The 25,391-nt window shown below is 39.4% G+C and overlaps 1 protein-coding gene across 1 annotated transcript in view; it reads right to left on the reverse strand.

Annotated features, from left to right (window-relative positions):
- Window positions 1–967: 967 nt before the first annotated feature.
- mtnr1ba (melatonin receptor type 1Ba) overlaps window positions 968–25,391 on the reverse strand; it is a 32,714-nt gene continuing 8,290 nt past the window's right edge. Inside the window, exon 2 of the mRNA XM_056473770.1 lies at window positions 968–1,836. Within this exon, the coding sequence (XP_056329745.1) occupies window positions 968–1,836 (869 nt within the window). The remainder of the gene's footprint in view (window positions 1,837–25,391) is intronic.

Raw genomic sequence — 25,391 nt, forward strand, 5'->3', positions numbered from 1 at the left:
TGACCAAAATTCAAGGCCTGTCCGACGTTTGACACTGACATCATATTTTGACGTCAACACGATTTTCATTTCCACCCAAAATGTGACATCCCATGATGTTGAGGTACAATGTCAATCTGGTGTCATGTTGACATTCTGTGCTTGCTGGGGAGGACCTGTCAAGTGTCAAGCTATAGGCAACAAACTACTTTCACCCTTATTTTCATTGCCTAAGTTAACAAAGTTCGATCAAAAAGAAAATTAAGATTTTTGATTAAAAAAAATTCAAGGATTTTTCTCCATGTAGTGGTACCAATTGGCAATTTCAATGAAGCTTCAAAAGGTGCTACACAATCTTGTATTAAGTGTCATATATAGAAAAATGAGAGGTCATCTTTTGGATGAGACGTTAAACCGAGGTTCTGACTCTCAGTGGTCGTTAAAAATCCCGAAAGAAAATAGGGGCTTAACCCCGGCATCCTGGTCAAATTTGCCCAGTGGCCTCTTTACATCATGGCATACTAACCATCCCATATCATAACTGACTTCATCACTCTCCTTTCATCTCCCAATCAGCTGGTGTGTGGTGTGCGGTCTGGGGTAATATGGCTGCGGTCGCATCATCCAGGTGGATGTTGCACACTGGTGGTGGATGAGGAGATTCCCCCCAAAAATGTGTAAAGCGCTTTGAGTGTATAGAAAAGCGCTATAAAACTTTAAGGAATTATTATTATTATTATTATTAAAATGATAGGCAAAGATAAAACTAAACATCATTTTAACCACAAAAGCTTGAGCTGCATTGAAACTGCAAAAGTTCAACCCATTGAGCACCATATAAGTCCAATACATAGAGAAAAATCCTCCAATAGATTCCTCAGAAAACAAAACAAAACGTAATTTCTTTACGACTGAATGAACAGACCTAAATTATGACTGGATTTTTATTATGGAAGTGAGCCGATCCTTTAACTGCATTGTGGGTTGATTATATTGTGTTTGCTTTGGGCTGATCGTCGTTGTTATTGTTGCCAGGTGACTGCTTGTTGCTGCGCTCAGTCCCGCCCTTTGATGTCTCCTGCAGGAAGAGGCGTGGCTTACAAAGCGACAGAAGAATCCTGCGATATTCTCTGCGGAAGTTCTGATTGAGCAGTCCGTACACTACAGCATTCAGGCAAGAGTTAAAGTATGCCATGAAATAACTCATTACGAACAACCAATCAGGGACCAAGGGCCCGACGCGGGGCGGGTCCACCGCTACAGCAAGGCCAATCAGATTGAGCGGTGCCCAACACACAGCGAACAGCACAAAAACAACAAACATGGTCAAGAAATGGCGCAACTCACTGGGACGGAGGCGTGGCCTGACGTCAGTTGTGACCCGCCTCCTCACGCGAAGAACCAACACCCAAATCCTCAGATAGCAGAACGTAACCACGGCGATAGGAAGCAAAAAATGCACAGTCACCACAGCGATGGTGTATCCTGCGCTTGTCGTCTGACTGAAGGTGCAGGAATAAACGCGCGGGTCATACGTCAGAGACCCCAGCGACAGGTTTGGAAGAATAGCGATAGCGGTCAGGACCCATACTAGCGTCAGGAGCACTAGCGTCCCAGCACGGCCGTAGATCTTCTCGTAGGTGTTGGCCTGACAGATGAAGCAGTAGCGGTTGATGGCGATGGCGGTGATGTTGAAGATGGAGCCGATGACGCTCGCTCCCATCAGGAAGCCACTGACCTTGCACTCCATCTCTCCTGGGAGCCAGCCCGCGTGCAGCATGGCGTGGAGGACCAGAGGGTATGGATAGCAAACCACCAGCAGGTCGGCGAATGCCAGACTCACTACAAACGCATTGCCTACAGGACACACAAACACACAGAAGGATGAGTTCAAATACAAGGCCTCAGTCAGATTTTATGCTGGGTTCACACAAAGCATTTTCACTTGCTCTAGATTACTCAGTGGATGTTTTCCACCTTGGATGAATTTTCTGCCTGCATGGTTTCCGCTACATTCATTCTTCTATGGCGGGGTGCAACACCAAGATTCATCCCGCTACGGCTACATTACAGCTTCTCATTCAAAACATTCAGTTGTTGATTTTTTAAAAAACGGGATATAATTGCACCAAAACGTATTATAAGGTAAATTACTTATAACAGCGTGAACTTTTCTGTAATCGTAGTAGTGCTGTGCTCTATTTGTTTAACCCTGTAAGGTGACAAGCTGACTGACTGACTGACAGGGCTGCACGATGTGTGAGGTCAGCAAACACGACGTAGCTTTCAGTTAAGACGAACACAGTTTCCATAATTATACTTTATAGATAAAAGCTCTATAGCTGTACATACAAAGACTTTATCTTGATGGAGTTTAAAGCCATTTCACTTTACGCATTAATGCCACTCTGTAGGTCTATTGGAGACATTTATAAACATTCCTAGAAAATCTAATAAATGTTGGAGACATACTTGTTACATAAACGCACTAAATCGCACTTCAGCAGTGCAGAAAATCTGCATTTGAGCAACGGATATTTGAGGGCGTGCAAGAAGTTTTGTGCACGAACAGAGGAAATCGGTGCACAAGCAAAGAGATTCGAATGCTTGTATTACATAAATTCGATCTCGACTCGTAATACTGCGCTTACGCCAATTGTCATTGAAATAACGCCAGGGCTTAATATGTGCCGGAAAACACCGGATCCGGCACCTCTGAAATCTGATCCGGCACCTCATTTTACCAATACCTTTCCTCAACTGCCCTTCTCCCCCATCCGCTGTTCACTTACGCTTTCTTCCGCGACTCCCCAACCCTCTTCACTGTCGTCAACGACACTCCCGCCCCGCTCATTTTCGTCCGCGACACCCGCTCGCCATCCACCACACCAACACCCCCCACGCGACACCTCTCCATCATCGGGTATTATGCCGGATCCCTTACCCCAATCTGTTACCCCAATCTGTTCACAAATTAAGCACTGAATAACGCCATATGTAGTTGGTAGATCTGTGTAAAAGGCCTGCCACCACAGCTGGAAAAAATCCTAGAGGAAACATTGGCTTGTATTTAATTTTTTTTTAATTGCATGGCATTTCTGTGCATTTGCAACAAACTCGTTGTGCAATCTAAATCATTTGTACTACCCACTGAATATTTGCCTTTATTTGTGCGTTTGCATTGATTTTGTATGTAGTTTTATGCAAAAACTTGGGCACCCCTCTGTGGCTGCATAATTATGTGCTCTTTCTTTATAAGAGAAGATCACAGTGAAATTCCATTCGGTTTTTAGAGTAAGCGAGATAATGTCATGTGTTTCAGACATAAATGTGCAGTGTAGCAGTATTGAGAGGTGTGAAGTTAAATTGAAATTGAAAAATAGGCTGTGCAAAAGTTTAGGCACCTTCTCTTTTGTGTGGATTTTAAAACCTGCAGTCACTTAATGCTTGATTACATTCACAAAATTGATTTAAGTGACTCAGTGAACCTTAACAATCCTAACACAGGTGCAACCAATCACGAAAAAGGATATTTAAGATAACTGATTGCAAGTTGTGCTTCTCCTTAATGTGAACCTGAAAGTAGCAACATGGCAACCCCAAAAGAATTTCCTAATGATCTAAAAACTAGGATAATTCACCAAAATGAAGTAGGAGAAGGACGCAAAAAGCTATCACAAAGGTTTAAAGTCTCTATCTCCACAGTCAGAAATATAGTAAGAAAATGGAAGGCCACAGGAACAGTTCTTGTGAAGGAAAGATGTGCTAGACCAAGAAAAATATCTGAAAGGCAAAAGTGAAGAATGGTTAGAATTGTCACAGACAAACCACAGACCACCTCCAAAAATCTCCAGGAACATCTTCCTGCTAATAATGTCGTTGTACATTGTTCCACAACTCAGCGCACTCTTCACAAAGAACAGCTCCATGAAAGGCTATACAGAAGGAGCCTTTTCTATGTTCTGCCAACAAGAAGAGTCGTTTGAGGTATGCAAAGGCTCATCTGGACAAGCCTGAATCATTTTGGAAAAATATACTGTGGACAGATGCCCCAACCATAAATGCTTTGCATGGCGGAAAAGAACACAGCATTCCAGGATAAGAGCCTCAGCGGCCATCTCTGAAACTTCTCTCGGGCAGTATGCTTGGGCATTCTGTCTGAATGGGGAAATATCAAATTCTCTAAAATTGCCTGCAAAGCTTACGGTTGAATTTCATATTAGGAATCAGCAATAAAAATAAACACCAACTGTCCCTTTAGTTCAATTTCTAAACATCCAAATCACACAAAATCTGCAGAAACTCACGTCTGGTCTGAGCCCTTCCCCCACGTTATCGTCAGTCTATAGCGATCAATGATTGGCTCCTGTACTAAAAGGCAGGCTTTATTCACTATATACGATCAATGATTGGCTCCTGTACTAGTAGGCGGAGCTTTATTCACCATATTGACCGTTACACTTTTCCCCATTTAAAAAGATACGAGTGACATGTCTTACATATTCTATGGTCTTTGAACATACTGCCTGAGAGGTGTTTCAAAGATGACCGCCGAGTGAAATGACTTGCCTTAAAGGGACTTTGGTAGGGTGCTGTGTCTGTGTTGCTTGGCAACCACTTTGTTGTTGCATCCAAAACCGTCTCTGAGGATATATTGTTTGGTGGAAGAATTTACTCATTTATTTATTTTTAATGGCATTAAATTTTATTTGCATTGTTTTATTTTGTCAAACCTTCCACTGTCTGTCTAAATGTGCATTACAATACAGCACAGATAATTTGAAAATATTTAAATGAAGCAGGACTTTAAACTAATGAGAGTTACATGAATGTAAATGAAATGAAGAGCTCAGATGCAAATGCCGCTAAACGCCACTTCCGTCAAAAATGAGCTAATGACATTGAGTGAATGCTTTAGGCACGTAGTACATGTTCAACAAATATTTTTGCTTCAAATAATCTAAATTGCAGCATCAGCGCATTCAGAAATAACAGTTTGTTGGCAAAAGCCTCTAAATCCCACTTGCCATGTCCCAAATACCAATCAGAAGGCACGAATCGAATCATATGTTTTCAGTGTAGCAGCGCGCTGATATGCCGGCTTTTATGAGGAGACAAGATGAAGTTCGATGAACTGGATGAGTCTGTCCGACTGTCAGTGAATGGCAAATGAAAACCTCCCTTACTTCAAAACTCTGTGCATTATAAAAAAAAGAAAACACAATGTGCAGTCGAAACTGTAGCATGCATTCATTTTCAGTGTTGCAACATTGAATGAATCTGATTTACTATACATTGACCGGCAACTCCATTTCACGAAAGACTTTGAATGAATCCGATTTACTATACATTAAACAGCAACTCCATTTCACGAAAAACTAAGTTAAGATGCTGTCCTTTTATCCCACATGATTGCTATGAAGATAAACAATAGATGAAAGACATTGAGTATGGTGAGAATGAATAAATGACAGCTTCTAAAAGTGTCTAAGAGACATCGCCTTTTTTGCACAGTAGGCCTTACCTTGTGTTTTATTAGCTAATATAGCTATGTTTTAAAAGATAAATATAATGTATAAAACTACACATTATTTGTATTACTTCAATAAATTATATTACTTTTTTATTTATGGTCAATGCACAGATACTGATGTTTCACAATGTTTTTACACTACATTATTAGAATCTAACTAGCTTAGTTACTTACATTAAATCCAAATCCCAAATATCAGAAATGACAACAGATTGTTAAGATTTAATAAAAGTCAATTTTATTGTTATTGATTAATGCACTTACTTAACAGATTTCATTCATTCATTTTCGTTCTGCTTAGTCCCTGGTTTATCAGGGGTTACCACAGCGGAATGATCCGCCACTTGCTTGGCAGATCTATGTGTTTTAAATCTTAGATGGTTTGTGTAATGTGTTTTATGTTCGGTAAAATAATTTCTAATTGGATCTTTAGTGATTTTTTAACTAATTACAATGTCTTGTCCCAATAGGTGGATTTAGAGGTTTTTGCAAAAAAAGCAGAGGTGGATTTAGCTGGTTTTGACGCCTTGGTACCTTGGTAAAAACCAAAGAATTGTCTAAAGGGACATTTTTGAAAAAAGTTATTTTATTTACCAGCTAATAACCTTATCATTTCTATAAAATGAAACTGATAGAAAATGCTCATTTACAAAAAAAGAGGTCTGATGGATTTAGAGGGTTTTGCATCTGAACTCTTCAATATTTTAACTTCACCAATTCAAAGCAGGGATTTCATACAGAATATATGACACTCCAACACTTCTTGTTGGGTCAGGCCACAGAAATAACAAATCTGTCCCTGCATTTAAGAGAAGAAATTAATTCTTGTTAATCACGGCTATGAAAAGCAGACTAAACTCCAACGTCCAATAAAAATGCATGAGCCTCAAAAATTAGTTTTTCTATAAAATCATGACACCATGCACCGATGCTGTTTTCTGACACTAGAAAATAAGCCTAATATTTTTTGTACACTTTTCCCCCCTGCAAAACTTCCAAGGGTAGTAAAAACTCTGTATGCAATGGAATGTAATGCAAGGAAATCTGACAACAGCATGTGAACTGTAGTAGACATATTGCGTGTCTGGAGCGTTTGCGTGAGTGTAGGACAGGCTCAGGTGCAGTAGTTTTTGGACTGTGAGGTTCACGCAAAGTTCAGATCCATTAGCTTAAGTGCGGTGTCTGTGACATGAGATCTCCTTTACAGTGCTTGTGTGTGAACGTACACTGGCTTTAGCAGATGGTTTCTTGCGTGCGTGTATATTGTGTGCTGCTTTGCTGGGTGCAAGATTGTGTTCTCTTTAGATCAGGTTGTATTAGCATTTATTTAGCAGATGGAGTTCAGATGAAGTTCAACAGAATATCGTACACACACACAAACTCAAACACACACTTGTATGCCCAATGCTTTACAGAACTCAGATAGGTTTTGCAGTGGATGTATACATTCAGTGTGTATCGATTAAATGCACCTGGGAAAAAGAATCCATGTAGAAGATGATCATTTTAGATTAATTCTCCATATCGTTCATCATCCAAATGTCTAATGCTCAATTCACACTTAATGTATTACCCAAGGTTGCGAGTCCACTAGTAGCCATTCATCTAATATATTAGCATAGATATTAGGAAAGTGCTGTATTTTATGAACAAGATAAACGACGACTAGAGCTGCACGATTAATTGATCGCAATCTCAATTGAAACACCCATGTAATTTTTCACTTTTAGTAATCGCAAATCATTTATTTGTTTTTTAAACCTTTGACAATCTTACTTAGATTTTTTTGTCTTGTTTATTGTCCCAATATCTAAAACTTCTTAAACCAAAAAGCATTTTCTAGGCAAGTGAAAAATATTGTCTTCATTCATTCATAAATTCATTTTCCTTCCGCTCAGTCCCTTTATTCATTAGGGACACCACAGAGGAATGAACCGCCAACTTATCCAGCATATGTTTTACACTGCGCATGCGCTTCCAGCTGCAACCTAGAACTGGGAAACATCCAAACACTAGGGTTGCATGGTTTACCGGTACTATGGTAGTATCGTGATACTATGGCTCCAAAATACTGGCGGTGCCACAATAGTTTGTAAACGATAGTATTGTCATTAATGGTTTATCTACAATAGATAATATTGTAGAAATTACCCGGAGAAAACCAACACCAACAAGGGGAGAAAATGCAAACTCCACACAGAAATGCCAACTGACCCAGCCTGGACTCGAACCACCAACCTTCTTGCTGTGAGGCGACAGTGCTAACCACTGAGCCACCATGCTTCCCCAATCACAACTTAATAAAATTAAATTTATCAGAGTACAACTGTATTATTTAAGTCAGTTTAATTGATGTAGGTTGAAATGACTTGTAAAGCTAATTTGATTCAACTTAAAAATTGAAGGCAGCTCTAAATTGCCTACTCCGTCATTTAGTTTGTTTGTCACTTCAGAATTGCAGGATCTCTTTTTAAACCAACACAACTTCAGATTCTCATTTTATTCAGAATCGCTCAGCTCTAATGACTAACTCGCCTGAATCAAACATGCTTAAATCATTTATGCTCTCTCCAAATCACTGTCAACTTCCACAGACGCCCATTTCCTCTGATCCCTTTCTCCTTCTTCTTCTCCATTTTGTCCTCCTCGTGTGGATCTGCCAGTGTCTGCTCTATTTCTCTCGCCCTGTCAATATCTCTCAGCGTATCTGATTTCTGATCCATCTCTGTTCCTCTCACTTATTACAACTCAGTTCGACTTCCCTCTCCCTCGCCCTTCCTCGTGACAAGATTGAAAGGCAAGTGGAAGAAAGCAGCTGGACTTTTAATTGTTTTTAACTGGAATGTCAAAAGTCTTTCTGACAGATGAATTGGGTCTAATCTCTTGTTCAGAAGCAAGAAGCTCTATTAAAGAAACAAATATGGCCTGTTTACACTTGGGGCTCTATTTTAACGATCCGAGAGAATGATCTAAATCGCACTGCGTTAGGGCGTCTCCGAATGCACTTTTACTATTCTAAAGGTAGAAAGAAATCAAAATGTACTGTTTTTTTATTTGTATTTATGAAGTAATGCTTGTTATAAATGATGTATCTATGCACTTGATGATTAAATTCATTATTAAATGGCTTTTAAATTTAGATTGAGATTAAAGGCCCATCATACAGTTTAGATTTGTCCCCCTGTTGGGTTTTGGAGACATATGGATCACCATATGGGGCATAAAAATAGATTGTGTGTTAGGATATATCTTAGTTTTTTCACCACACGTCGTTATTATTGTTCATTTATTCGTTTGCTGGAAATTAAAACTGAATTTAGAAATAGTTTTGAAACAAATCTTTGCGCTTAACAAAAGAAAATAATTATGTAGGCTTATGAATGTCTTCAGTGGAGTGTACAACACCATATCCTTACTCCAAGAGAGTAAAGGAGTAATTAGTAAAAGTAAAGTAAAGAGGCCGAATGGAGGAGGCTCATTCTTTATCCTCACGCAGATGGTCTGTATAAGTGTTTTCTTGCTAGTGAAGTGTTCAGTTTTTCCACTTACAAAGTTCGCCATCTAAATAGCAAATGTGTAATTTATTGTCATATTTATCTCCCTGGTCTTTCTAGTAGAGCTTCAGAATTCTATAACTACTAGAATTACAGTAGTGGTCATTGTGACCGTTCTTATTAATGACATCATATTGTCACGTCATATTTACATTTAAAGCTTCTATTGAGATATTAAAATTAAGCGTTGAATGTCTGTCATCAAACTTAATTAATCATCACACTAAAAACAAGATTCTTTTGGTAATACAGTCTATAAATATATGATTAGACTGCGTTATACTGCCCACAAATAGCCACAACTCACTTTCATTTTCACTTTCACAAGCAGGGGGAAAAGGCTTTTTCACAGCACTTAATGCTGTTTTGAAAGATATATCTGAAGTAAGGTTATGCTGTTACCAACAGAAAGTTGTGTTTTAGATAGCAGGAAGTTGCTAGGCAACAGGACAGGATCGGGTTTCAAAAGCATGTCAATAATCAAGCGCAGGTTGTTATCATCAGCTCAAGAAGTTTGTTATTTCAAATATAGACGCGCGGCAAGCGCAAGCAAGAAAGCGAAACCGCTCACGCTTCAGACTAGCTCGTAAAAGGTAAAGGGTAAAAAATGCTCTTCTTCTTGGCTTTGTGGCTGTTCATCAAGACAACGACAAGGTTTGTTTGAGCCCGGGTCGACCATGGCTCGTTATTATATGTATATAAAATTCCGCTGTAATCTCTCGGCTGTGTATTTAAAACATGGCGGTTCCTTTATTTTTTTATTCTGGCTTGTTGCTTGAGTGAATGACGCATCTCTGTAAACCAATAGCGTTCAGCTGCGCGTCTAGCTCCGCCTTTTGGTACGCTTTCTTGTGTTTGGTACCTTTTCCAAAGGGTGCCAAAAAAGTGGTACGGTACGGTTCGGCACACCTTTTGTCGAAACGGCCATAAAAGTGTACCAAACCAAACTGTACCGTACCACTCAGTGGAAATGGGTCATTACACAATGGTGATCTCCTCGTCCATCACCAGTATGCAGCATCCACCTAAATGACGCAACGGCAGCCATATTGTGCCAGACCGGACACCACACACCAGCTGATTGGTGGAGAGGAGACCAATTGTGATATTTGGATGGTTAGGATGGTTAACACCCTCCTCTTTTTCGAAGGACATCCTTGGATTTTTAATGACCACAGAAAGTCAGGACCTCGGTTTAAAATCTCATCTGAAAGACGCCGCTCACTGAGCAGTACAGAGCCCCCATCAATATACTGGGGCGTTAGGACCCACACATACCGAAGGTAGAGCGCCCCCTGTTGGCCTCACTAACTCCACTTACAGCAGCAACCTAGCTTTCCCATGTGGTCCCTCATCCAGGTACTGACCAGGCACAGCCCTGCTTAGCTTCAGTGGGCGACCATGTGAGAGTTGCAGAGAGCTAGCTTCCGGCTTCTGTCTGCCCGGTGACTCTAGCTTGATTACTAAATGGCTAACATAGATTTTATTGAGAAAATAGGCTGAAAAACAGCGAATATTCGTTCTGCATTTTATCTGATCTACTAGATCCTTTCATAAACATCCCCAGAAAATATACCTAGATGATGGAGTCTTTTAGCGATGCTTCAGACTAAGCTGAGCCCAGTTTGATGAGCTGTTGTCTGTTATCGGCAGGAGGCTTTCCCCTCGGAACACCAACAACAGGCACGTCGTCATAATCACAGCCCTACAAGAGCAAGCTCCTGATTGGTTAACGTGGTGCGAATGTCAGCTAAAGTCCAACTTGAGCGATTCGTACAATACATGAGCTAGGCATGTCAAACACATAAAATGCTCAGCTTGAACCACTTCCCATTAGCTTCTTTGCATTGACTTAACATGTAAATCACTTGCGCTTGACACTTCAACTGTTAGCTAGTGTTTAGAGCTAGCTGCGGTTGTCATGCCATGGTGCATTCGCTATTTACATCACAAACTTTGTAAGAAGGAAAAACTGAACTCTTCACTAGCAAGGAAATTGAACATCTATGGAACGAGCTGGGTTGAACAAAAACCCATTTCAAGAGTTCACACTTAGCTCACGATTTATACATAGCTTGTTTGGCGTGCTGTCCCGGGAGAGAGCCCTGAGCTCAAGGTATCCTCGAGCCCAGGGCTCCCTCCTTTCACAGGGCGAGGGGAGACTGAGCTCAGGTCGATCTGAAACTCCCCCGCTGCTGAGGCCAAGGTGAACTTCCTGAGAGTAAGACATTAGAAAAAAGATTTAGGCTTATTTTATCTATAATATAGAGCACATTTGGATGGTGGGAGGAAACCAGGGAACCCGGCGGAAACCCACACGGAGAACATGCAAACTCCGCACAGGAACACCAGATGGCCCAGTGAAGACCCAACGCCATTGGTATTCTTGCTGTGAGGCAAACGTGCTAGTCACTGGGCCACCGTGCCGCCCATTCTTGATGAAGGTGGAAGGGGAGGAGGGGGGTTTCTTCCAGACGAAGATAGTTGTAGAGAGGAAATGAGGATATATATAGTGACTTGGGATCCTTTGATTGGAGGATCATGATTAGCTAATGTGGACCAGCTGGGTCAATCATGAGCACATGCTCCTCTCGAAATTAGTTTAAAATTTAAACTTCACAAGGTGAAGAAGGTGTGGGAGGTAGTGTTTTTTATATTTACGTGTACAATAATAATCTATTACATTTGAATTATTTTATTTTTTTCTCAGCCACTTTTACACACTCTAAAGGTCTGTTATTGCCATCGATGCTTCTATGAAGAATATTTCAAAACACTTTCCAATGCATCAATTTGAAAAGGTCCTTTAGATCACTGACATGTTTTTCACACTAAGAAATAAAAATGATTCTTTTAATAACTGTTTATTGAAAAGTTCTTCTGGAAAAACCTTTCTTTGCAACCATTATTTTTAAAGAGTGAACCAGACGAATGCAAACTTGTGCTCATTACTTCTATGATCTGGCTGATGTGAGAAAGAGGGTGTGAGGAATAAGTGTTCGGGAGATGAATAGTGTGCCAACTGCACAGATGCTTCCTGTGGGGATTTTGGGCTTTGACATTCGGAACAACATAAAGTTTGTTTGCTAAAGAGATGAATGTAGGAACTGCTGCCGTTACTCAGAAGCACACCGGTCCCGCTTTACACCTAGCAATAAAATGCTTTTAAACTACTGCGCCACATGCATATTATATTAGACTTTTGTTAACCAAAAGCATCATATTCTGAATATGTCAAAATTCAATTCCCAGGGAAAGCATGAACTGATAAAATGTACGTCTGCAATGCAAAGCAAGTAGCTTTGGATAAAAGAATATGCAAAATGCATAAATGTAGTGTAAAATGCATTCTGTCATTTGAGACAAAAAAAAAAGAAGTACAAATCTGGTGTCTGGTCTACTGCATTCGCCTACTTTAGAAACACTCACAGTAAAGAATGCTAATAGGGATTAGAAGACAGGGGGGGTTGGAATAAAGTTTTAAAGTAGCTCACGAAACAAGAGATACAACTGGTAAAGAGTGAAACTGGAAAGAGATTCCAAGTGTATTCCAGTGGAAAAATTGCTTGGGATTTTTGTTTAAATTAAATTGGATGACCAGATCTGCATTGTCTGGGGTGTTTTATTTTTTACATTGCAAGAGCAGAACAAAATGAAGAGCCAACACTGCTGTAACAGAAGTGCCCTGAGATCAGTGTCACATAGAAAATTCCAATTTTTACAAATATTTGACAACTAATAAATATAGAGCAGAAATAGAAGATTTCAAATGGTAATGCCAGATGTAAATGTAGTTGACCTTAGAAGAAAAACCTCATGCTGTTGTAAACTATTTTCATGGATTATATAGAAAATGCTGAGCTTCTGTTTATGTTCGCTGGTCATTGTTTTAATCTGAATAGAAGCCTAAATTAAATGTGTCTTGCCTCATCAAAAAACTTGAATTAAACCGCTTGATTCATATGGATTTCTTTATTCTTTATGAATTACTTTATAAAAGTATGACTGAAAATCTGAAGAGATCAGACCTTCGGTGTTTGAACAGAATTCTCTTACATTTCTTTAAAATGTCTTTGTTAATTTGTGTTCCAAAGATGAACGGATGAAGGTGAAACGTGTGAGTGAACAATGACAGATTTACAAATGAGTTTTATTTTGGGGTGAAATAATCATTTATGTTTGATTTTTCTGGACTAATGTGGGTTTGAAATGTTTAAAAGTGCATATGTCACCTTGGACAAGAAAGCCAATCATAAGGGTATTTTTTTAAATGGAGATTTATACATCATTCATTCATTCATTTTCTTTTTGGCTTAGTTACTTTATTAATCTGGGGTCACCACAGCGGAGTGAACCGCCAACTTATGCAGCATATGTTTTACACAGCGGTATGCCCTTCCAGCTGCAACCCATCACTGGGAAACATCCATACACACACATACACTACGGACAATTTAGCCTGCCCATTTCACCTGTACCGCATGTCTTTGGACCTGTGGGGGAAACTGGAGGACACGGGGAGAACATGCAAACTCCACACAGAAACGCCAACTGGCCCTGTCGAGGCTCGAACCAGCGACCCAGTGAGGTGAACGTGCTACCCACTCCACCACCGTAAAGCCTTTATACATCATTTGAAAGATAAATTAATAATTAAGAATTAATACACTTTTCAAAGGTGTCACGGTGGTGCAGTGGGTAGCACGATCGCCTCACAGCAAGAAGGTCACTGGTTCGAGTTTCGGCTGTGTCAGTTGGCATTTCTGTGTGAAGTTTGTATGTTCTCCCTGTGTTGGCATGGGTTTCCTCCGGCTGCTCTGGTTTCCGCCACAGTCCAAAGACATGCGCTATGAGTGAATTTGATAAACTAACTTGGCCGTAGTGTATGAGTGTGAATGAGTGTATATGGAGTGTATAACCCAGTACTGGGTTGCAGCTAGAAAGGCATCCACTGCAAAAAAACATATGCTGGATAAGTTGGGGGTTCTTTCCTCTGTGAAATTCCACTGTGGCTATTTTACTACTAATAAATATGGAGCGGAAAAAAACGGTTGATGCCAATTTTAAAGGGAGTGATTTAAAAAAAAGTCATGTTGTGGCAAACTGTTTTTTTTTGCATCAAACAGAAAATGTTGAGCTTCTGTTTATGTTCGCTGATCAATGTTTTAATCTGAATAGAAGCCTAAATTAAATGTGTCTTGCCTCATCACAAAAATTAAACCGCTCGATTCATATGGATTTCTTTATGGATGCTTTGTAGTAGTTCTGGGAGATCAGACCTTCAACGGTTGAACAGAAATCTCTTAGATTTCTTTAAAATATATGTTCATTTGTCTGCCAAAGATGAACAGATGAAGGTGAAAAAGTGTGAGTGAATGATGATTTTCAAATGGGTTTTATTCTGGGGGGTGAAATAATCCTTTGTTTGATTTTATGTGCACTAAAGTAGGTTTGAAATGTTTAAAACTGCACATGTGACCCTGGATAGAAACGAAAACAGCTGATGGAGTATACACTAACCTGTGCATTATTCAGACACAAGATGGCGCCTAACAGTCGAAAACGCAAAGCTTTCAGAAACAAAAACAGCAGATGGATTATAGACTAACCTGCGCATTATTCGGACACAAGATGGTGCCAAACAGTCAAAAACGCAAAGCTGTCAGAAACAAAAACAGCTGACGGAGTATACACTAACCTGCGCATTATTCGGACACAAGATGGCACCAAACAGTCAAAAATGCAAAGCTGACCGAAACGAAAACAGCTGATGGAGTATACACTAACCTGCACATTATTCAGACACAAGATAGCACCAAACAGTCAAAAACACAAAGCTGACAGAAACTAAACAGCTGATGGAGTATTCACTAACCTGCACATTATTCAGACACAAGATGGCGCCAAACAGTCAAAAACACAAAGCTGACAGAAACTAAACAGCTGATGGAGTATACACTAACCTACGCATTATTCAGTCACAAGATGGCGCCAAACAGTCAAAAATGCAAAGCTGACCGAAACTAAAACAGCTGATGGAGTATACACTAACCTGCACATTATTCAGACACAAGATGGCGCCAAACAGTCAAAAACACAAAGCTGACAGAAACTAAACAGCTGATGGAGTATACACTAACCTGCGCAATATTCAGACTCAAGATGGCGCTAAACAGTCAAAAACACAGCTGACAGGAAAGAAAACAGCTGATAGAGAATACACTAACTTGTGCATTATTCAGACACAAAATGGAGCCAAACGGTCAAAAATGCATAGCTGACAAAAACGAAACTTGCTAAAAAAGTATAGACTAACCTACATATTATTTATTCACTAGACAGCGCCAAACAGTCAAAAATCGTGGTGTGACAGGGAAGCAGTGACATACAAATGTGAATGTAAGTATATGGATGTGAACGTTTTCAAGGTAATTCGATGTTCACTGATGCCTGTGTTATTTTGCGGTTGTTATCTTGGAATAACATACCTTGGAATGTCGCTATTGACAAATCAGTATTAAGTATATTCCTGACATCCATGTAATAAGTAAGGGATAAAGTAAATCCAGGTGCTTTTTATTGGAGAATAAACCCTGACATGTCTATTGGCATAGTTTTATACTGAAGGGTTTTATTCTGTGAAAACAACCGCTTATTACACAGCTACTTGCCAGTAAACATCAAACTTACACACAAAACATTGTTTGTTATGCTTTAATTAAAGGCAAAGCTGACAGAAACAAAAGCACCTGAATGGAGCATACATTAACCTAGCTGTTATTCAGTCACAAGATGGTGCCAAATTGTTAAAAACTGAGGCCTAACAGACACTGTCGGTCAAGATAATTATCAGTAGCCGGAAGAGCCTGTGTTATTAGTTTCAGCAGTTGATATCTCTAAATAACATACCTTATAATGTCATGACTGACCAATCAGAATCAAGTATTCCAGACAGCCATGTAATAAGATAAGATAAACGTTAGAGTTTTTGGCCTAAAAGCATGAGTGGCCACTGTCTGGCTCCCCAGTTACAGCAGTCGAGAACCTCAACTGGTCAGGATCTCATTTATAAAATGTGTGTAGATGCAGATTTTATCTTTGAGTGTGTGTGTGTGTGTGTGTGCGCGCTGAAATTCATGCCAACATTCATATATTAAAACTATTTTTCACATGGAAAAAGTGCTTAGCGCTATACGTCAGGGTCTGAGCAGACGCATGCATTTTTCCTTGTGGCAAAGTCAAAGTATTTGAAAATTTAAGCAATTCTTGCCACTCGCCATTTCAAGGAAAGGATTTAGATGTTGACGGGTGCTCTTTTTTATGCTGAAGAGATTAATTAGGGGGCGTTTGTAAGGCGGAGATCTGAAAGCATTCGGCTGCAAGATGATTTGCGATTCATACTGTAGATATCCCATATGGAAGAGAGGCACACGCATGATTTTCATACATTCCTGTCTCTCGATCACATACAGTGCGCACACTTGAGAAATGCTCTTATACAGTTGAAGTCAGAATTATTAGCCTTTCTGAATTATTAGCCCCCTTGTATAGCCCATTAATTTCTGTTCAACGGAAAGATTTTTTTCAACACATTTTTAAACAGAATAGTTTTAATAACTTATTTTCAATAACTGATTTATTCTCTTTGCCATGATGACAGCACATAATATTTTACTAGATATATTTCAAGACACTAGTATTCAGCTTATATTGATATTTAAAGGCTTAACAATGTTAATTAGGCAAGTTAGGGTAATTAGGCAAGTCATTGTATAATGATGGTTTGTTCTAGGGTTGTTGCAATACCATTAATTAATATTACGATATTACACCAGCTGAAGATTCCCTTGAGGTCAAAAAGTATTATTTTCACCGCACTTCACTTAAAATTTTTTTAATTTTTTGTTTGTTTTGTAGAGAACTGACCAATATAAATACATTAAAATAAAGATACAAATTAAACCAAATGAAATTTGATATAAAAGAGCATTTTCCCAACAAAATTAAGCTATATGAAGTGCTCAAAGATTGTTTCAATATTTCCTGTTGCTATTTTGAGTTTTCAGCAATTTTTTTTCTTTCTTATGATGCACCAATTCAAAGTAATTCAAAATTTCACTTAGTGAGTCGTTCTTTTAAAGAGATTGTCGTGGTTGTCACTGAAAAAAGTGTTGCATGCAAAACTGTTGCAAACAATTTATTTGTGTTGAATTTAAACAAACAAATTAAATTGAGCAATGTTCAACTTAATTTGTTTGTTTAAATTCAGCCAAAATAAATTGTTTACAACCACTTAACGTAAAAAATTGAGTAAATCCAAGAAATCTTCGAATAATTTTTTTCAGTGTTGTAGCTACTAAATCATATTGACAGTAACAGAAATGAATGGATTCAGATGTGTGTTCGAACTGAAGCGTTAGAAAATGTGCAATAGGCTACCATAAAAGCAGCGAATTCTACACAGTTTTGCAACCTTAAAGGGCTACAAATAAACAGCCGCACAAAAAATACCAGCTGTACAAAAAAGCTTTGATAAATAAAATACAGTACAGTTTTTTTCTCCTGCTTAAAACTATATTGCACAACATTTCAAATTATAAACAAAATCTTTGATAAATAAATACAGTATAGGGTTTTTTCCAGCTTAACACTATAGACAGCACTACTGTTTTTTTAGTTACACATTTACATGTATGTAGTGTGCACAATTATTAAACAGTGCACATATCGATGACATCTAAAGATAAGTCTTTCACTCCATGTTAAAAACCCTACACTTTTTCTTTTGTTTTGTTTTACTAAATATTAAATGAGGAGACGAAAATGAATAGACAATAGATATGAGAACGAAATAGTTTCAGAGTGCTGTGATGAAATGCTGGTTCAGCATATAAATGTAAACAGTCATTATAACAGACCAGAATTCAGAGCTAAATGTGTTGTAATGTAAATGTAAAGAAGAGACCGCCGTGTAATAAATACTGAACTTATATTTAGTGAACATGAGGTGGTTTCACTTTTGAAAAGTTTGGCGTTTTTAATTCTGTTGAACACATTCAGGTGCTGCTTGTCAATTTGACAAGGCTTCTTTGTTCGTTCTTGCTGACAATTGCAGAAGAAATAATCGATAAAAGGTTTCTGATAAACCGATGTGCAGCTGCAGGCGCTGAGTGACGTGCGTGCACGCGAGAGGGAGTGAGATTTATCCACGGAGTCCGATTTCGATACAACACCGGCACTGCATGTTCCTCCATGTCGCGTCAGTGATGGGTCGTTCTTGAACGATTCGTTCATTTTGAACAAATCTTTTGTTTTACTCTTGGAGTGAATCATTCATTTGCGCGAGCGCACATCTGTGCAAGTGGAGCTTGCGTGCTACCTTGAAGTGGTCTGTTTCGCGCAGAATGCACACGTGTGGCCTCAAACCATATCGATATGAAAGATATTGAATAATACCGTATCGCGAATTTTATCGACATATCCCCAGAACACGATATATCGCCCAGCCCTATTCGGCATGCGACCTACTTTACGATGGTGAAAAAAGTGTTGCATGCAAAACTGTTGCAAACTATTTATTTGTGTTGAATTTAAACAAACAAATTAAATTAAATAATGTTCAACTTGGTTTGTTTGTTTAAATTCAGCCCAAATAAATTGTTTACAACCACTCAACGTAAAAAAATTTAGTAATTCCAAGGAATCATCTTTGAATAATTGTTTTCAGTGTAGACAGGATACGCGGCCGGCTGGAAATGCGATATGCACATCAATATAGCAGCATTTTTTATGACACTGTATAACAATAATTAATATTTTTACAGTACTGTGACTGTTGGGTTTAGGGTTGGGGTGGGAGTTATAAAATACAATTTATTGGGTAATTTAATAGATAGCATAAATAATACTCGGTACAACTTTTGTTTAAATGGTACTGTGACGGTGGGGATAGGGTTGAGGTGGGGGTAGACGTTAATAAAATACAATAAATGGGAAAATTAATAAATAATATAAATAATTCTCATTAACTTTCGGCCACAACCATATCCGATCTAGCAACAATGGTCTTGCTACGGATAGTTACAACCCTTTCTGCATTCTTGTTGAAACTCACACTGCTAACGATCGAAGATTTATGTTAATTTGGCTAACTGAACGTATTTTGTACTGTACATGAGACACGGAGGAGATTGATTGACAATAGTCAACAGCCAATCAGGACGCAGAACAATGCGCTGTAAACAAAAACAAGTCAAAACACACACAAAAAAAAAAAATCTGTGAAACTGCGAGTCTGCGAAAGGTGAACAGCATTATAGCGAGAGACCACTCTGTATGCAACATTTCATAACTGTGTTTCACGGGTGTTGGAATAATCCTAGAAAATACGTTCTGGATTTCTCAAGTCCATGTTTTGTTTGGTTCTGACAGACTCCAATACTACACAAGTGATCCTTAAAACCTAAACACTCAGTATCATGGTCTGCCCAAAGCCTCAACAGCACTAAATATCAAGCTACGCCCATGGATCTCATTAATCCTTCAGTTGTTTCTCCGGGGCATCAGTGAGATTAAACGGAGAGACCAGAAGACTTTCTTAGATTTAACTCTTGTGAAAACAGCCCCGGTCAACTCCTCTCACATCTCCCATACAGCTTCAGTGCAGAGCTCAACAACGTCTCAATTTCTGTCATTAGATTTCTCAAAGTACAGCTCATTTCAGTTTGCGTCATTCTGTAAATTCTGAGCGGAAGTGGATATTTAAATGAGCCCCACATGAGATCTCCATGAGGTCTTTTTGAGCATTGAAAGTTTCCTCTGGGTCTCTCTCTCACACACATAAGCACACACAAAGCCTTTAATTAAAAACAGCATAACAGAATGCTCACACACACTCTCTCTCACACACACGTACACACAACCATTAATGACGGCAACGGAGGGTAGTGCTTAGTCAACATGAATGTTAATTAAATCTCTAATGACCCCAAACTAACGAGGACTTCACTAACACAATCACTATTTCACAGTGTAAAAACACACATGAAGGGCTGTACCACGGTAGCATCTCTCTTTCACCTACCTGACCGTGTGTATGTGTGTGTATGTGTGTGTGTGCTGTGCTCAAGATAAATGAACGCAGGTCTAAAGTGCTTCCCGTTGTAGCAGCTCCGCAGGCAATGTCCTCTGGGACTTTGTAATCTCACTTGGCACCAATAACCCTGTATCTGAGGAAATTTTAGTGTGTGTGAAAGTGGGTGTGTGTAGAAGGGAGTGGCTTTGTTGGGAGATCAAACGGCCTTGTATAAAATGACCACACACACACACACACATTTGGAAAATGGTACATTTTTCTTGGTCAGCTAGAGATCGCGTTTCACTGCACGCCGCTGACGTGGCCGCTCTCCATTGACACTGATGCTGTTTTTTGACTGACCTCTGTAGCCTACGTTCCAGAACTTTTACACTTCCACCTCCACATTTCTCAAAAACACCAATGACTTTTAAACAGGCCTGCTAACTCCCAAGAGGGGAAGCAGGTGCCATGTTTACAATTTAAATCCCTGTAGGAAACATACGGTAAGTGTTCATTTCATTTGTCCCTGCAGAATTCATTCATGCATTCATTTTCCTTCGAATTTGTCCCTTATTTATCAGGAGTTGCCACAGTGGAATGAGCCACCAACTATCCCAGCACTCAGGCCAATTTAACTGATTTAATTCATCTACAGGAAACCCACGCCAACACAAACTTCTTACAGAAATGCCAACTGACCCAGCTGGGGCTCAAACTAGCGACCTACTTGCAGTGACAGTGCTAACCACTTAGCCACTATGCCATCGAAAGACAATTAGTTCAGATAAAACAAATAAATCTGAATCTGAATCTAATATTATTAAATGGGATAGCCCCTTGAGATAAACCATCTCATTTTCGAGGGGGTCCCTAAGAGATACATAAATCAAACAGTACATCATAACATACAGTACAGCTAAACAACACAAGCGGCATACTTCACCTGAACGCCACAATCTAAACCTATAGACAACCAAAAACATATCAAAAATCAAAAAGTACAAACAATTTGATAAACAAATAAATAATAATCATTTAAATTGGAACAAAAATGAATAACATTTACAAGTTGTTCCCAAAAAAGAAAATGAATTAGTCCTGAAAAGACTAAATGACTTAATTGATCTAAAAGAAGAAGGGGGGTTATTCCAGTCAAAAGGAGCTTTGTATTGAAAGGATCTAAATAAGAAATATATTGAAAAGAAAGAGGTCATTTATTGGCACTGCCTTGACCTCTGTGTTTGGCCCCATGAGTCTCTACAGCATTTATTCTAATGAGGAAAAAAACTGAATTGAACTTCCCAACACAATCTCGATGCAGTTTGTTACTTTTTTGATTTAGTGGCTAAATCATATGATCTCATTTAATCTCATCATCGTTTAATATGATTTGGTCATCTCCTAGTGAACGTTCGTTTTAGGGGTGGAGTTTGTGGCATGTCCAACCTTTCTAACATGCATGCGGGTTCGTATGAATTTACCACTTTTCTGACAAAACACGAATTAGAAGGTTTCCTCATGAGATTGGATTAACTTTCCAATTAATGGTGATATTGTCTGTACTTTTAATTTACTTAGATTTTAGAAAAAGGCTCTTTTTTTAAAGGGCACCTATGGTGAAAAATCTACTTTTCAAGCTGTTTGGACAGACATATTTGAAGTTATAGTGCATAGACCGTCATACTGGGGTGATATAAACACACCCAGTCCTTTTTTTTCAAATTTAACAACATAAAAAACGGTAGACCAATTGGAGCAGTTTTCAGATCGACCGCAACTTGACGTAGGAGTGCGGTCCCTCCGCCCACCAAAATTGATTGACAGCTGCGTATTACCATGTCCTGGTAGTCACGAGTATAATCATAACAACAAGACCAGACGTGTGCAAAGCAAACGGGAATAAAAGGTCTGTTCAGTTTGCTAGGATCATCAATCATCATCAAATGTGATCAAGAGTGAGTTTCACATGTTTAAAATGTTTTAATATATCGCATGTGTGTAATGAATTACAGCGATTTACTTCAGCTTTACTTCATCACCACAGCCGTGTGTCAGAACAATTATAAAGGAAGACGCTTCAATCCCGGTTTGTGGATGTTAAATCAGGTTAAATCTGAAAAAAGGGCTAACCTAGGTGCCTTTTAAAACTTATCAAATGGGTCATCTTTTATGTACAATTCTTACAGGGCACCTCTGATGAAAATCATCTGTTGTAAGCTGTTTAGACATAACTGTGTGTAGGTATAGTGTGTCCACAGTCATTCAATCATTCATTCATTTTCTTTTTGGCTTAATCCTTTATTAATCCAGGGTCATCACAGCGGATGGAACCGACAATTTATCCAGCATGTTTAACGCAGCGGATGCCCTTCCAGCTGCAACCCATCTCAAACGTCTATACACACTCATACACTATGAGTGTATACACACAGAAAAACCAACCGTCCCAGCCGAGGCTCGAACCAGCTACCTTCTTGCTGTGAGGCGACAGCACTACCTACTGCACCACTGCGTCGCCGTGTCCACAGTCATATTGGCGTGATATAAACACAACATGTGTCTTTTTTTAAATTTCCTTTTAAGATCCAAATCCCTCCCATTTTGAGTCCCACCACAACGTGATGTAGGAGGTTTACCCGCCCACCTAATTGATTGACAGCCGCATTAATATGTCTTAGGCCCCGTTTACACTAATAGGTCTTAGTTTTAAAATGGCATTTTAGAACAAAAATGATCCACGTCCACATCGTGTTAACCTAGCATTTCTGAACAGCACTCTGTCCGCTGAAAACGCACATCACGTGACCGCACACACAGACACAGCCAAACACGCTGTCATGCGTTTGTCTGAGCTCCAGAGAGCAGTGCACGTTGGACAGGTCATCAAGGATGTACCGCTGCATCACGCCTCACTATAGTTGTTAAATGTGATATTTAATTAATCTTAATCGACTTTTCAATTACTTAAATTACTTAGTAATTTTAGCAAAAACCTCAGATACTGTTGGTTGGGCAAATTTTTTATCGACCAAGCTTGTCGACGCCATCATAACGACACAGATCACTCTGCCTATTCATGCCAGAGTCCCGCGGAAAAAATGATTAACAGGAGGTAATTTGTGTGTAATTTATCTTTATTTATTTATTATTTGTTTATAGGTAAAACAAAGACCATGCGGGTCAGGTATTTGAAACGGTATAGGCTACAAATAATTAATTTATTATGAATTAATTAATTATTCATAAATAATTAATTCACCTTAGCCTATGAAGACGATGCCATCGTCCATCGCGATGTTTCACATTAGACATCGTACGATGCCAAATTGGTTGACATCGCCCAACCCTAGTTGGCATGAAATAAGTTATGATGATTATGGCATCTCAATTAAGTAAAAATGTAGGGCATTACTTAAATGGATATTTCACCCAAAAGTGAGCATTTCCTCACTATTTACTCACCCTTAAGTGGTTCCAAATCTTGATGAGTTTCCTTTTTCTGTTGAACACAAAAGAGCATATCTGAAAATTGTTAGAAACCTGTAACCATTGGCTTCCATACTAGGAAAGACAAATAATATGTAAGTAAATGCCAACATTTTTCAAAATATCTTATTTTGTGTTCAACAGAAAAATGTTTGGGACGAATGCAAGATAAGTAAATGTCAGATTTTTTTCAGTTTTGGGTGAACTACCCCTTTAATTTAGTCCCCGGGGAATTGATTGCATGGCTGAGGTTTACTACTGCTGGATCTAATGTGATTGACAGGTTGATCCCACCCTCGTGCCAGTAAACACATCATTAAAAAAGAGAACAAATGACGGTAAGGAAAGAGGGGATGTTGTTCTTTTAATTAAAGTGGGTACCTGAATTAAAAAAAAAGATATGCATGAATAGGTGCGGCAATGTGGCTCAGCGGTTAACACTGTCAGCAAGAAGGCCGCTGGTTTGAGCCCCTGCTGGGTCAGTTGGCATTTCTGTGTGGAGTTAGCATGTTCTTCCTGGATTGGCATGGGTGCTCCAGTTCTCCCCACAGTCCAAAGACATGGGTACAGCTGAATTGAATAAAGTAACTTGGTATGTGTGTGGATGCAGAAGTATATGGATTTTTCCCAGTACTGGGTTGCAGCTGGAAGGGCATGCGCTGTGTAGAATATATGCTGGAATAGTTGGCGGTTTATTCTGCTGTGGCGCCCCCTGATTATTAAAGAGACTAAGCTAAAAGAAAATGAATATACACAGATAGGGGCGGCACAGTGGTTCAGTGGTTAGCACTGTCGCCTCACAGCAAGGTCGATGGTTCAAGCTCTTCTGGGTCAGTTGCCGTTTCTGTGTTGAGTCTGCATGTTCTCCCCAGGTTAGCGTGGGTGCTCCAGTTTCTCCCACAGTCCAAAGACATCCGCTATAGGTGAATTGAATAAACTAAATTGGCCGTAGTGTATGTGTGTGAACGCAGAAGTGTATGGGTGTTTCCCAGTTCTGGGTTTCAGCTGGAAGGGCATCCGCCACGTAAAACATATTCTGGATAAGTTGGTGGTTCATTCTGCTGTGGCAACCCCTGATAAGTAAAAGGACTAAGCCGAAGGAAAATTAATGAATGAATGAACATGCACAGATAAAGTACTAAATACAGCAATATTGTCGATGCCAGTGGTTTAGTGGTTAGTGCGTCGACACATGCACTCCGGTGCTCACAGTGACCCGAGTTTGATTCCCGCCTTGTGGTCCTATGCCGATCCTTCCCCTCTCTCTGCTCCCCACACTTTCCTGTCAATACTCTCTACTGTCCTATCAATTAAACGTGAAAACTCCGAAAAAATAACTATAAAAAATAATAATACCATTCATTCAATCATTTTCTTTTCGGCTTAGTCCCTTTATTAATCTGGGGTCGCCACAGTGGAATGAACCACCAACTTATCCAGCATTTGTTTTATGCAGCGGATGCCCTTTCAGCCGCAACCCATCACTGGGAAACACGTACACACTTATTCACACACATACACTACGGACAATTTAGCCTACCCAATTCACCTGTAGTGCATGTCTTTGGATTGTGGGAGAAACCGGAGCACCCGGAGGAAACCCACGCGAACGCAGGGAGAACATGCAAACTCCACACAGAAACGCCAACTGACCCAGCCGAGGCTTGAACCAGCGACATTCTTGCTGTGAGGCAACAGCACTACCTACTGTGCCACTGCATCACCAAAATAATAATAAATAAATAAATAAATAAATAAATAA

This window comes from Danio aesculapii, chromosome 15, assembly GCF_903798145.1.
Source record: "Danio aesculapii chromosome 15, fDanAes4.1, whole genome shotgun sequence".
Taxonomy (NCBI): domain Eukaryota; kingdom Metazoa; phylum Chordata; class Actinopteri; order Cypriniformes; family Danionidae; genus Danio; species Danio aesculapii.